Here is a 14,146-nt window from a genome sequence, read left to right on the forward strand (position 1 = left end):
TTTGCAAGTGCTCCACAGACAAGGTAGTTGCTAGGGCTTGTGGTGGTGTTGTGCCCAACTGACCTTCAGTACCCGAAGAAAGAAATCCCTTGAAGGTTGACGTGGAAGGGGTACTCAAAAAGGAATCCAATATCGAAAGGAGTGTGTGTGCAGTGGTCGGGTCCAAGCCGGTACCTGCCATCCACATCCTCCCCCTCCTCATTGACATCAAACATTGGCATCGGCAGCTGGCATCGTGGCAAAACTTGTTTCGATGCCGATAATACCAGTGTGTGCAGGGTCGATGTCGAAGGAACATCTTGCCAAACCTTCAGTGTTAAAGGGGCTGATGTAGAAATTGGTGTTGGAGCCAGAGATAGGGAACGTGCCCTTGATGTCAATCGCATCGGTGTCGACGGGCAGTCGGAGTTGAGCAGTTCCATCCATATCGGTGCCAAAGGTACGGTGTTGAGAGGAGTCTTTGACCTCGAAGCCGGTGCTTTGAGGCCCCTATCATTGGGTCAGATCGCCCACCATGTGGATGCTGGCTTCGGACTGTCGATGACATAGGTTTAGGCACTTTCGACGCTGAAGGAGAAATCAACATCGATGTTGACATCCTAGATTTCTGTTGACTCAGTAATGACAATGATGTTGACGTTCTTGGTTTCTGTTGACTTGACGCCAAAGGAGATGTCGACGTCGACATCCTAGATTTCTGTTGACTCAGCATCGACGACTATGTCAACGTTGAGGCTGCCTTTGGTGGTGTCCTCAATGACGAGGAAGAAGGGCGTGGTTCTCCTGGCATTGAAGGGCTCAGGACTTTGTCATAAATAGCGGCACGAAGGCGAAGCACCTGATTCTTGCGAGTCTGTTTAGGAAAGGACAGACAGATCTTGCAAGTGGACACGTTGTGCTCTTCACCCAAACAAATGAGGCACAAATCGTGAAGGTCCTTAGAGGGGAGTTTTGTTTTACAGCCCTCGCATCTCTTAAAAGATTTTTTCTTTTCAGCCATTTCACAAATTAAAAAACTTAAGTCGGGTCCGTTCCGGGATCAAGTGCCAGTCATTATCCGTCAGCCACAGCCAGTCCAATTTATCACCAAATGTAGTCCGTCAGCTTGAAGGAGGTAAAAAAACTTAATATCCGTCTTTTTCTTTTTTTAAAAAATAGATGAACTCACAGAAAAAACAACTCTGAAGAACTATTCCGACGAAAAGCGGCAGACCGAGGTCCAAATGCGACAGCGGTCAGAAAAGAACTGAGGAACATGGCACCCAGCCTGCCTTGAAATAGCATGCTGTAGGCATGGGGGCATGGCTTGGAGGCCTCGACAAGCTGAGGCATTGCTACCGCGTGGTTCCTGCCCAGGCGCAGAATCCCATACTTATGGATCTCGACGGTTCTTGATCCAGATCATTTCCCTACTTCTAGCAGCTTTTTCGTTTTCCTTACCTCTAGAAGAAGAACAGAAATAAAGAAGAGGAGACCGAAACTGAAGAAGCTGTTTTCCTACAGGCACAAATTAGTCTTGCTAGGTTATTTATGAGCTACTACCCAAAATTAGAAAAATTGTAATACATAATGAAATCTCTTCCAGTCTTGGAACAAATGGGTCCCAATGGACTTGTGTCCTGTGAGCAAAGGAAGAAAGAGGCTAGTCCAGCGTCCGTAAGATAAAATCCATGCCTTGATATTTTAATTAAGGTTACAGCAAAATCCTCTTCCCTACACAGATATCTCTTTTCAGTAAAAAATATGTAAAACCAGTTATTAAATATACAAGTTTTGAAAATTATACATTTCAAGTATGCAATCAACTTCATTTTATTAAACAATATATAAGAAAGGCCTGGCATTTGCAATGTAACTGTTACAGCATCTTCTTACACCACAGTAACTGTTCTTCCTTCATGGTACAACAGTGAATGTTTAAATAAACGGCTAGCATGATTATTATTCACTGTAAAACAAAAAAACAGAAAATTAGCAAATTTTGTCTCCCTGTAAAAATGATGCAACAATCTTTTTTTATTTACTGGAGTAAAATAAATTAGAGAGAGCCAAAATTAGAAAGAGCAAAACTATGAAAAATGACAGTTTGGGCATATAATTAAGAACATATACACTGGATAGCAGTAATAGTAAAATTGCATGTTTGGGTGGCTTTGAGGAGCCAATAGTGTAAGATAAATCAATTACCTAGTTTGAGTTCGGGTCCATTTCAAGGCATGACGTGGTGGTACAGAAACCGTAGGGTGGTAGAAGGTGCAGTCTGCTCTAGTACACTGAGTGTTAAACCGACAATGCTAAAAAGATAAATTGAAACATTCAGAAAAGGCAATTGCATGAGAGCTCAGTTTAGCCTGTCTAGAGTAACCCATGTAGTACATACCACTTGCAAAATGAATACTGCCCTTAAAAGTACAAAACATTTTTAATGGAATATTTTACACATGCAACCTGGGTCACTTGAACATATATCGGAAGGCTTCTGCATTTACTTAAGATGTAATCCCTAGGGCCATTTCACACGTGTACATAATTTGATTTCTCAAGACCTGATAACCAGGACCAGATGTCTGAAGTGAAATCAAAGTTGTTATAACTATGGTGCCTTTTCAGTGGCAGTTTGTTCCTACACGCAAGTCACCACTTAAAGCAGCAGACACCAAATGGTGAATATGCATATGGAAGAATCAGACCCTAGAATTTAACACACGATGGTGAGACTCAATAAGGTTGTTCACATGATCTTAGCTGCTGGGGCAGGGCAGGAGCTTACTTACCTGCCTCCTGCACAGCCGACCCTCACAGTTCCCTGCCACACCACGCACCCACACGACCAGTGAGTGAGCGCTCCCAGAGCAGCAAGGAGGACAGGAGACACCTGGTTGCATCCTCTGGGATCCCACAATGCACCGTGTGAGGAGCATGGTGCACTGGGGGATTCCTCATTGCCGGGCCGCTCCTTCTGCCCAGCTCTGTGGAAGCTCAGGCTGTCAGCAGGCCAAGTTTCCACACAACTGGGCAGTGAGATAGGAGGTCGTGCACACACCCTCTTACCTCACTTTTAGCCCGGGTACACAACCTGAGCTACCCGGCAGAGCAGCACCAGGATCGGTCCCAATCCTGCCGGTTCTCACAACCAGGCCTGGTTGTGAGAACGACTTCAATCTCTACCCAATGTTGAACTTGAAACCTTCAGGAAATGCACACAATCTTACAAGAAAAAGAATACTTATTCTCTCTCAAGTACCTAAAAAACCAAGGCAATGGACAGCACGGACACACAAAATAAAAGACAACAGGATAATAACAGAGAATGAAAGCCTGCAGGCATACAATCTAAAATAAAATGTGTACAATTACTAAGCAGAGAACAACAATTTTGGCAGTCACTATTTCAATGTATCAGCACTTAGGATACAATCTGACAAATCCTGACCTACTTCTCTATGGATCACTCCAAAGCTGACTGGGTTTTCCTTTCAGAGTACAGTATAATGTAAGACAATAGGTGATTTTTAATTTTTATAAACTAACGTTTGCCATTCCCTTGCAATAAATGCAGAACCCCTTCTGAAGTTATCTGTGTCACCTGACTCACAGTTTCAACTACTTATTAAAGTCTTGAATTTCATGAATCGCGAGAATGCATTTCTAACATTTATTCTTGAAATATAATCAGAATTACAGGCAGAATTAACCAACCCTTTCAGCAAATCCAAGTCAGGCTACCCAAGAAGCTCGGTCTCTTGCCCGTCTATGCTATCCGTGTCTGCAGAACTGCTGATGCCACCTCCTGCAATACAGCTCCATCTGGCTACCAGAAGCCCAGACACGTGCAGCCACCCATACCCACACACCCGTCAAGCAGAAGAACCCTCCGCTCCACCAGGGCTCCCAGGCCCCACGAAGCCCACTCCCCCCCTTCCGAAGCACCGCCCACCCTGCCTGCCTGCTCCCAAGAAAGCATGGCTCTGCTGGGAGAGCCAAAAGAGGGGGTGCTCCAATACATTCTCAGGCAGGCAGGGGGCAGCCCCCGCCACAGCCCAGCTCCCTGGCCCCAGTCCAGTACACCCCTTGGCCAGTAGAGCTGGTTGGGTGCCCTCCCTTTCCACCTCCGATCCAGCGGCAAGGCCACAGCAAGCTGAGGAAGAGCCCTCCATGCTGGTACCTGCTCAGATGGGGGACTAGTGAGGGTGAAGAGGGATGGCGGCAGTGGCCTCCAGGCCACAGGATGAGGCTAGTGAGTCGGAGGACATACCAACCTATATACAAATGTTAAGAGGCCCCGGCCACTATGATTTGCCCTGGGCCTCACACTTCGGCCCCCAGGACAGCCCTGCTCTCTTGTCTCCAGCTCTCTCACCCGAATCTACTTCCAGGCACACAGATGCATGTACTGTTTGTGGCAGATCCATACTAGCACAAGTGCAATGCAGTATAAAGATACTCTTCAAGCTTGAAAATAATAGCAATTCTTAATGGATCTGGGCAAATTCGTTGGGACCAGACTGATATTTCTAGGATAGGACCCAGTTTCACTTATTGCCCATCTTGTCAGAATCCCCCTGTGGAAGGAATCGAAAGAAAGTACTTACTTTGGGGTGGTAAAAAGGGCATTCCATTTTCTTACAAGCAGGGAAAAAACGGCAGAGCTGGCTAGTAGAAGTCGCTGGTGGTACAGGGGGTGGGGCTGTGAAAGCAGTTAAATGAAAATCAGGGACAAAAAAGAATGTTTTAATGAAAGAATCTCATGAATTGCAAACATACATCTAACCAATTTCTATTTCTGGGTGGCATAATTACTAACATAAGACTCGGGGAAATCATATCATCCTGAAGTTCAGTTTGAACAGAAGTTCATTTGGCTCCAGGAAGGTCTAGTAACTAATTTAAAACACACACAAAACTTATTCCACAGTTTGAGTCAAAATGCAGCTTCCTGTCAAACTTCAGAACACAAGAAACAGCGCCCCCCCACCCCCACCCTCCGCCAATGGTTCTGACCATGCTGTGCCGCATGGCTCTCTCCAAGCTGAAAAGGCATCGGACAAGGAAACACAAGGATGGGGTCTTCCAAGGAGGACATGGAAATGTCTAGACATAACGTTCTCTAAGGCCTCCGCCTGGCTTCCTGGGGGTTTATTATGCTGGTATTAACACAGCCTGAGCAGAGACCGAAGGGAGTACTTTTTCATTTTTACTGCATTTAATACATTTTATCCCACCCTTCCTCCAAGGAGGGCAGGACCCTCCCCCACTTCATTCTCTCAACAATTCTTAGAGGTAAGTGGGCTGGCCCAAAGTCGCTCCCCAAGACTCCTGGCTGTAGGTCTCTAGGGCCTTTGCACCATTCCCCACTTCAAACTGCTATCAATTTGAAGGGGGGCAAGCAGGGATGAGGTGGGCCTGGAGAAATGGGCCTGCCCCCTTTTTAGTCTCCTAACTGGACACTCACTTTTTAAATTGGGGGGGGGGGATACCCACAGCAGGTTGAACTCCAGACACTACAAAGCCCAAGACATACATACATTGCAATGTACACAACCAAACTGCAACTGAATTCTCCCCCATACATGTCTGCCTTTGTTTATCGTGTTTTATTTTATTTTATTTTTATTTTTACATTTTTATACCGCCTTTCGTTAAAAGAAAACCCCAAGGCGGTTTACAAAAATTAAAACATACAATAAAAGCAGTAAAAACATCAAGCTAAAAACATACATAAAAACAAGACAGCAGATAAAAAACACACAAGAACAGCAGTAAAAAACGATTATGTTTTTTGTACGATTATGTACCCAGAATGTTGGGGGCAATATGCTAAATCATTGTAAACCGCTTAGAGACGTCCGGCTATAAAGCGGTATATAAATGTAAGTGCTATTGCTATTGCTATTATGTAAAAGCCTGGGTAAAAAGCCAAGTCTTTAAAAGCTTTCTAAAAGCTGTGATGGAGTCCGAAGAACGAATGGCCACCGGGAGAGCATTCCAGAGTCTAGGAGCAGCAACAGAGAAGGCCCTGTCCCGAGTGCACGACAGCTGGGCCTCCCTCATTGTCAGCACCCGGAGCAGGGGCCCCCCAGATGTCCTAGTCAAGCAGGCAGCAACCCTTGGGAGCAGGCGGTCCCTCAAATACCCCGGGCCCAAACCGTTTAGGGCTTTAAAGGTCAAAACCAGCACCTTGAATTGGACCCGGAAAGAAACCGGCAGCCAGTGCAGCTCTTTCAAAATGGGGGTGATATGTTCCCAACGGGCAGCTCCAGATAACACCCTCGCTGCCGCATTTTGCACTAGCTGCAGTTTCCGGATATTCTTCAATGGCAGGCCCACGTAGAGTGCGTTACAGTAATCCAGCCGCGACGTGACTAAGGTGTGGGTAACCGTGGCCAGATCTGCCTTCTCGAGAAAGGGACGCAGCTGCCGAAGCCGTGCAAAGGCACCCCTGGCCACCGCCTCCACCTGAGCTTCCAAAAGCAGAGCCGGGTCCAGTAGTACCCCCAAGCTGCGTACTTGCTCCTTCAAGGGGGGTGCAACCCCATCCAGAACTGGTAAAATCTCCTCATCCCAATTGGCTCTCCTACTGACCAACAGTACCTCCGTCTTATCCGGATTCAATTTCAGTTTGTTAGCCCCGTGTTTCCGTTTGTCAAGCTACTGACATGGCATATTTATGCTTCTGGTTTCTTTAAAAAGTTCTTTTTAAAATGTATCAATCGTCCTTATGAACAAAGCTCCCAGGACAGATACATATCCAAAGAACCAAAACAATTATACTGGATGTATTCAGGCACAAAACGGAGCCGTTTTCTTCCTGTTTGTTGAACAAGCCAGGATTTCAGCTTGGATTTGGCACCAGACAATAAATCCTATACATCTCAGCTTATTTCACAGTGTTGTGGTTTGTCTGGGTCATGTTCCTGATCCTCGCCTCCTATTAAGTGCCCAGAGTCAATCCCCGCCTGCTGGGCTCTGCCCTACTGTCCATCTCCTCAGTTACTTTCCTGCCATTGGCCCCCTATTAGCAAGGGTGCATAGAGGCTGGGCCTGAGCTCCTTTGGTGCTCTCAGTAAGGCTGAGGAGTACAGAAAACAGCTCTGTTCCTGTCCCTCTGCCCCACCCTACAGATGCTGGCCAAGCACAGTTAACCATTTCCTACCCACTTCTGAGAGTCATTGCTTCCACCAAGTTCAGTGTTGAAACTGTGATTCATGGGTAGGGTTGAAAATATCTATGGGGTTGGTATGCAGTTTGACAGTGAGCATTTAACGTGCTGTGATGTTACTGTTCAAAAGGAAACTATGTGGCTTTAATAAAAAGCCTCTGAGTACAATTCCTGTCTTAGTCCCCTTTATCTCTTCAATGATGTATTGATTGAGGATAATAATTGTGACAGGGTGCCTTTGAACCATTTGCATTTGTTTGCTTGGCAAAAGTCTAAAAGCAAACCTGCTGCCTTGGCATTTAAAAGCAAGAGGGAGGTGGGGGACTGAAGCTGTTGCTAAACAGACAAAAGAGGACTGTTCAGAGCCAGCGAGAGAGAGAGAGAGAGAGAGAGAGAGAGAGCCTAGAATGGCTTGGCTTCCTGGCTGATGGTGTCTCTCTATGCAAAAGTCCTGCAATCTCAACAAGCCAAGAATAAACCACAATTTAACAATACAAAATTGTCAGTTCAAACATCATGTAAAAGTAGCACAAACTGTGGTTGACAAACTAATTTCAAACCACGGGTTCAGATTATGGTATGACTGCCCCAAATAAATCATGGTTTGCTTACTGGCATAGTTCAGGTGTACAAACTATTTAAGATTAAATGAAATAAACCATAGCTCTGCATAATGTCTAAACCTGCCAATCAATAAAAAACCTAGTAAAAACCACGGATTGCAGTGACCAAAAAAGTCAAATCAATAAAACCCAGCAGAATCGTGAAAATGCACTAAAACCAGGTAGAAGACATTTTGGAATAACCAGGCAATAAGAAAAAATGGTTCTGGCCAATGCCAAAAAGGCATCAGTGCCAGGTAAACTTCTCTGAGAAGAGTGTTTTCTGTATCTGGGATTCCAAAGACGACCTCCAGTGATAAACGCAAGTTTTCGACAAACTTATGTAGTGGAAGGCAGTCCTTCAGGTGTCCAGACCCCAAGCTGCTTAGAAGAGGGTTGTATTTTTGTGTGCATTGTGATCTGGATAGTGGGTTTGTCATCATGGGTTTCTTTTATTATTGGTTATGAAGTAATGGGAAATATGGTGCAGTGATTTAATATTCTCTTCATTGACTTACACACCACACAGCAAGCTGCGCAGCCAGAAGGGATGCAGGCTCACCTGCAACCCTCCTAGCAAAAGGTGGGGAAGGCTCTGTGCAAATGACACTCTGAGTCATCGCTGCTGCGACCAACTCTCATTGGGAATGTTGGGGGTCAGCCACAGCAACAATAATGCACTACTCGTCTGCAGGGAGCCTTTCCTGCCATCGCCAGTAGCGTCAACAGGCTGGTGAGTGCCACGGAAACACCGAGCCCACAACCTTCGTGAATATGCGGCTCACTGCACAAAGCGTAAGCCAATCTTTTCATTCGGCCTGAATGAGTGACGAGTTATTGCTCTGCGTCGAAGTCCTCTACCACTCGCTGCCCCATCAACAGCAACGCGAAGTGGAAAATAGACAGTCTACTGGCTTTTGCTTTCACGGCATTGGGCCCTGCTGAGACAGGGCCCTCTGGTCATTAGCACATTCTTCTCAGCAAGCCTGCATCACACCTGGAACAGTAAGCAGCCTTTACCTGGCTTCGGAGGTGGCACTGGGGTCCGCCGGCTGGCATGGGTGTAAGGGCAGTCTGGCTTGGTGCACTTGGCGTCATATTTACAGTTTGGATGGATGAACAAGCACTTGTCCGCAAATTTGCAATTGGGAAAGACTCTGAAATGTGAGGGAAGAAAGTCACATTAGTCCTACTAATAATCTTGCCAGAATGCACTCACTATCAAAACAACACTGATATTTAGAAGTCCATCTTTTCCTCCTAACATGGAGTGCAGCTCAACTAACATATCACAGATCAAGTAAGCCACAGCTCAGTGGCAGAGCAGCTACTTTACATGCCAAAAGGCCCCAGGTTCAATCCTTGGCATCTCCAGGTGGACTCCTGCCTGCAGCCTTGGAAAGCCACTGCCTGTCAGTGTAGACAATACCAAGCCAGATGGAGCAATGGCCTGATTTGGTATAAGGCAGCTTTCTGTGTCCCCAGGTAATTCTAAGGGAAGATTTTAAAGGCAAAATCCCCGTTCTGATCCTTAGAACCGGACTACAAATGCTTTCCACATTCAAACAAGGAATGGATACAAATTCACAGAAAACAGAGGCAGCAGTCCTAACAAAACTATAAACAGAATAAGCTGGTTTTCAAGAATGTGAGGAAACAAGAGGCACACCCATGAGTAGCTGTAGGATCAATGGTTTTGCCACTGAATTGATGGGATGAGTTTGCCTCAAATCCATTTTGGAGCCTCAATCAAAAAAGGAGTCCCAAACATGCCAAAATCATTCCAGCTTCCCTGAGGCCTCCAGTCCTGATCCTTTCAGATTACCCAATTAGCAACTGAGCAGGGGTGGGGTGGGGACAAATTGTTAGATGGCGGACAGACCAACGCTCCATTAATTTGTCTAATCCGCTGTTCAGGTCTGGTGGCGAATTGGGCCAGGCCTGCTCTGTGGCTGCCCCAGGGCTTTGGAATATGCTCCCTATCAAAACAAGAGCCCCTCCCTCTCGGATTGCTTTTAAAAATACTCTTAAGACACACCTGTTTCCTCAAGCTTTTAATGTTTTATTACTTATTTATCATATTTCTATACCACCCGGTGAGATGTACATATCTCACTGCCTAGAGTGAGATATTAAACATTTTAAACTGTTTAATTGCTTTACTCTGTGAAACTGTGAAATTGTTTTAATTGCTTTATTCTGTGAATTGTTTTTAATCTGTGAAAGTGGTTTGATTTTATTTTTATATTGTAATTTGGATCATGTACACCGCCTAGAGCAGGGCTGCTCAATTTCAGACCTCCTGCAGATGTTGGCCTACAATTCCCATAATCCCTGGCTATTGGCCATTGTGGCTAGGGATTATGGGAATTATAGTGCAAAAACAGCCGGGGGGGGGGCTAGGTTGAGCAGGCCTGGGCTAGATAGATATAGATATAGATATAGATATCAGCAGTATATAAATATGATAAATAAATAAAATGTAAGCCATCTAAGCCAGTGGCCGCCACCACATCCTGTGGCGGGGAACTCCATCCTAGTGCTGCAGAAGCCTTCCCCAGCACCAATACAGAGGGCAGGAGGAACTCACACCCAGCTGCTGACACTGGCTTACATACTGTACAGCAACCCGCATATCCAAGAGGAATCTGGGCTCCCTGCTTCCGCAGTGCTCACTAGCCTGTAGGTGCTCCTAGCAATGCCAGGGAAGGCTCCATGCAAATGATGCTGTGCATCACTGCTGTGGCGCTCTACTCCCGTCCATCATTCACAATGGGAGAAAGATGCTGCAGCAGTGATGCACAGCGTCATTTGCCTGGCATCTCCCCTGGCACTGCTAGGAGCACCTACAGATTGGTGAGAGCTGTGGAAGCAGCAAACCCACATCCTCCTGGGACATGTGGTTCACTGCCCAGTATGTGAGCTATGGGGTCTGAAGACCGGGAATATAAACCACATCGACCAGCATGGAGAAGCTTCAGATCACTAACTTGCATGGCAGCGTGGGATGATGGAAGGCACATTCGTCTCCATTTTTGCAGGCGGGCCAGTACTTGCAACGCTCAGGTGCTCTCTCAGCTTTCTGTAGGACGCCTGCCTCCTCCATTTCAACTAGGGAGAAAAACCAAAGAAACATCTTCAAGCATTCAGTTTATTTCAAAGTCTGGCTATTCAAATTCAAGATAGTCATAAGGATTCTTGATACGAACTTTCTACACACGCAGGATGTTGAATACACTGGCATATGTGTGATTCCCTGATTCTCAAAGAAAACAGAGAGAATATTATGTTGGAAGAGCTACAATTCCCCTAAGAGCAATATGTTGCATGACTGATGCCACGAGGAGTTCAAAGTGATCACAATTCCATCACATCACTTCCCAAGCAGCATCAAAACTTACCTTGATCCTTGGCTTGGCTAAGACACTGTGGCACCTGAAGGTCAATGGTGCCCTCCAAGTGGTGCCCCACACAATAAGAACACCACATAAAAATAAGTAACTATCTGCCACCCCTTTTATGGTGCCCAAAACTTGCCACAAGGTGGCCAGCTCACTTTGTCTCGTCTTAAATCAGCCTCCGTTAAAATGCTGACTTGCATTCTCAGAGATTATTACAATATACACGATCCTGACCTCTCAACAATTCCAAAGAGCTTCTGCTTTTCTTGAAAGCATACAACCAAAGCAAGCCTTTGCTTGGGAAGGATAACCATACAAGAATGGAATAAAATCCATCTGTGCTGTATTTTGATTAGCATCTGGAAAGTACTCTAAAAACAAGAGGCATGGAATGGGATGCAGGCAGGATTTTTTTTTTTTAAGATGCATGTGCATCTACATATATTTCAAAATCAAATTTTGATTTGTGCCCTGTCCTGAGTCATTAGTACATTTTCCATAATGAGCCTGCATCAAGTGAAGGGATGTCTTTTTGCTTGCCTCATTTAAATTCTGTAAGAATTAAATTTTATTGTAGGGAAGAAAAGGAGAGGGCACTGATGATGAGGGGGGAGGCCTCAAAAGGTGCATTTGAAATATTTTATTTTGCATAAGGTGTTTTGAGGCAGTGAAACTTCTTCAGGGCTGCTATAAAAATATGTTTGTATAGCGCTCGTGAAGAAGTAGTCCACTGCGTCAGATCCAAAGGAGGTAGGCGAATGGAAAGCCTATTTGCTCATGCAAGGGCCCCCAATTCCCCCATATATTGCAGCTCATTGTATCCATTGTATTGCACTGTAGAGAAAGATCAGAAGTGATGGACAGGCTGTCTTTCCGAGCCACCACTACTGATCTTTTCCCTGAGAAGCTTTCAAGAAGCTCCACGATTTCCTGGGACACAGGAAAATCTTGTTCCGATCCATTGTTTGAAAAACACAGGTCTGTACAAAATGTACATATTGCCTTATGGTCACGTGTGGCATGTCAGTCTGGGGCTCTACCATTTTGCTAATGACATTCAGTCTGAGCTGATGGGCCAAACCTGTGATCTCTTGGACTCAGAGAGGGCTGTTAGGAAGAACCGAGTTTGACTTGTGGTTCAGCCACAATTCCTGCCTCATGTCTAGCTTGAGAGGCACAAGAAATCCCTAAATGCACTCTGCAATCAAACTAAGAGAAGGAGTTCAGCCAGCGAGGAAGAGAGAGTTACCATCAGTGCTCTCCAGTTGTCTGGCTATAATGTGCATCTGTTGTGCACGAAGGCTTCTTAATCCCTTGCTGGCGGATGCTTTGGGAGGAACCGGCCTGACTCCTTCCATGAGGCTCATCTCTTCCTCTTCTTGATCAGACAAATATCCTGGGGGACTGGGGACTCCATCCAAGGTAACGATGAACTTGGGACTGGCAGGCTTCTCCGGCTGCACAAGCTGGTCCCTACAAGAGAGAGGAATACACCAGAAATGTCAAAGCTGCTGAAACAGAGAGCAGAATAAATGAGCAGTTATACGAGATGCCACCAACATAGCACAACTATCCAGATCTGAGCATAGTCTCCCCCAATTTCTGTCCTACTCTCTAACTACTACACCACACTGTCATGACTTCAGGACCCAAATCCACTTTTCCCTCAAACTTCCAATCGCTGAGGCACACTTTTTTCTGAGTTAAAAGAAAACCTGCCACTCCAAAGGGCTCACTTTTAGGTTGTACACAGAGAGGCAGACTATTACTGTGCTTCTGCATGAGTCACTGTTCAGAATGGAAGAACTGTGACTCATGCAGACACCAACAGCTTACCTCCTCTGAGGGCAGGGGACTCCGCTGCAGCTCAGCATCTGGGATGATGGAATTATACCATCACAGGCAGAGCAAAAGTGCAGCGGGGAGAATCACCTGATCCCAGCTGCTTCTATGGCTGGGTACTTTGGGTTCATAGGAGCCCTCAATTCAATCAGTGTATTTCTCACAGCATGCTAAAGTTTCTCTCACAGTGCACACTGTGTGAATGACTGGCCTGAAGGAACTTCAGAGCTTAACGAGCAATCTGAGGGCACATAAAACAAGTTAGTGAAATGCACTTAGTGCTATTCACCATGACTTACTCTACAAAAAAAAAAAAAAAAAAAGCTGTTGATATCTTCAAGACTAAGGGGTTGCATTCACACAAACTCATGACAGTGTGGGAGCTATTTTGCCATGACGCAATCACGGTTCACATATCTACATATGCCTCTGTTTGATCTCCAACAGTGACAACTTGGCAAGCTTAGACCTTGTTCACCCTTGAAATTCAGGGCAGGCCTTTTTACCGTGTCTGTATAAGTCGTCCTGAAAGAGCTTGCAAGGCCTCCGTGGCCCTCTTCCCCACTTCCAGGTTCTGGGGTGCGATAACCTCCTCAGACAACTTAGGCTTCTTCAGGATAAATGATCTGGTGTCTGTGTGGACCACTGATTCCAAGTCATAGAAATCTAAGTCAGAGAAAATGGCAGAAACATCAAAATCACTTGGGTGCAACCAGGAAACTGAGAGGAGTGTGATGATATTTAATGATACAACCAAACTGCCCATGTGAGTATTAAAGTGGCAACCTTGCCCATATAAAGGGGACAGAACTGTACATGCAGGCACTGAGAATTAAACAGCACCACCCTATGATGGATGTGCATGCAGCTCACTCTAGCTCTGACCTTAAAAACCTGTTGCCTTTGAAGGCTATAGAAAGGCAGCAAAAGCCAGGCATGCAGCCACTGTAGCAGAGGGATAGGAATGAATCTATTTGGTGCGTCCAGTAAGGACATGGTGAATCAAATTTGGTGCAGCCTGCTAAATTGTTTTAGCAGGGCAGGGAACAGTAACTTTAAGTATAAGTAAATAAGGTGCTAACCTGCTCCTCCGGTGCCCCACCGCTTTTCCGGGCACCACTCAGAAGTCCACACGTGGCCCG

The 14,146-nt window shown here is 45.7% G+C and overlaps 1 protein-coding gene across 3 annotated transcripts in view; it reads right to left on the reverse strand.

Moving 5' to 3' along the window:
• Positions 1–1,657: 1,657 nt before the first annotated feature.
• ZC3H14 (zinc finger CCCH-type containing 14) overlaps positions 1,658–14,146 on the reverse strand; it is a 46,939-nt gene continuing 34,450 nt past the window's right edge. For all 3 annotated transcript variants that reach the window (XM_053285481.1, XM_053285482.1, XM_053285483.1), the window contains exons 11-17: positions 13,511–13,670; positions 12,412–12,635; positions 10,752–10,872; positions 8,782–8,918; positions 4,593–4,687; positions 2,188–2,294; positions 1,658–1,948 (exon numbers count right to left, since the gene is read on the reverse strand). In XM_053285481.1, the coding sequence (XP_053141456.1) occupies positions 1,942–1,948; positions 2,188–2,294; positions 4,593–4,687; positions 8,782–8,918; positions 10,752–10,872; positions 12,412–12,635; positions 13,511–13,670 (851 nt within the window). In that variant the 3' untranslated portion in view covers positions 1,658–1,941. The remainder of the gene's footprint in view (positions 1,949–2,187; positions 2,295–4,592; positions 4,688–8,781; positions 8,919–10,751; positions 10,873–12,411; positions 12,636–13,510; positions 13,671–14,146) is intronic.

Source organism: Hemicordylus capensis, chromosome 1 (genome assembly GCF_027244095.1).
Source record: "Hemicordylus capensis ecotype Gifberg chromosome 1, rHemCap1.1.pri, whole genome shotgun sequence".
In the NCBI taxonomy this organism is placed as follows: Eukaryota; Metazoa; Chordata; class Lepidosauria; order Squamata; family Cordylidae; genus Hemicordylus; species Hemicordylus capensis.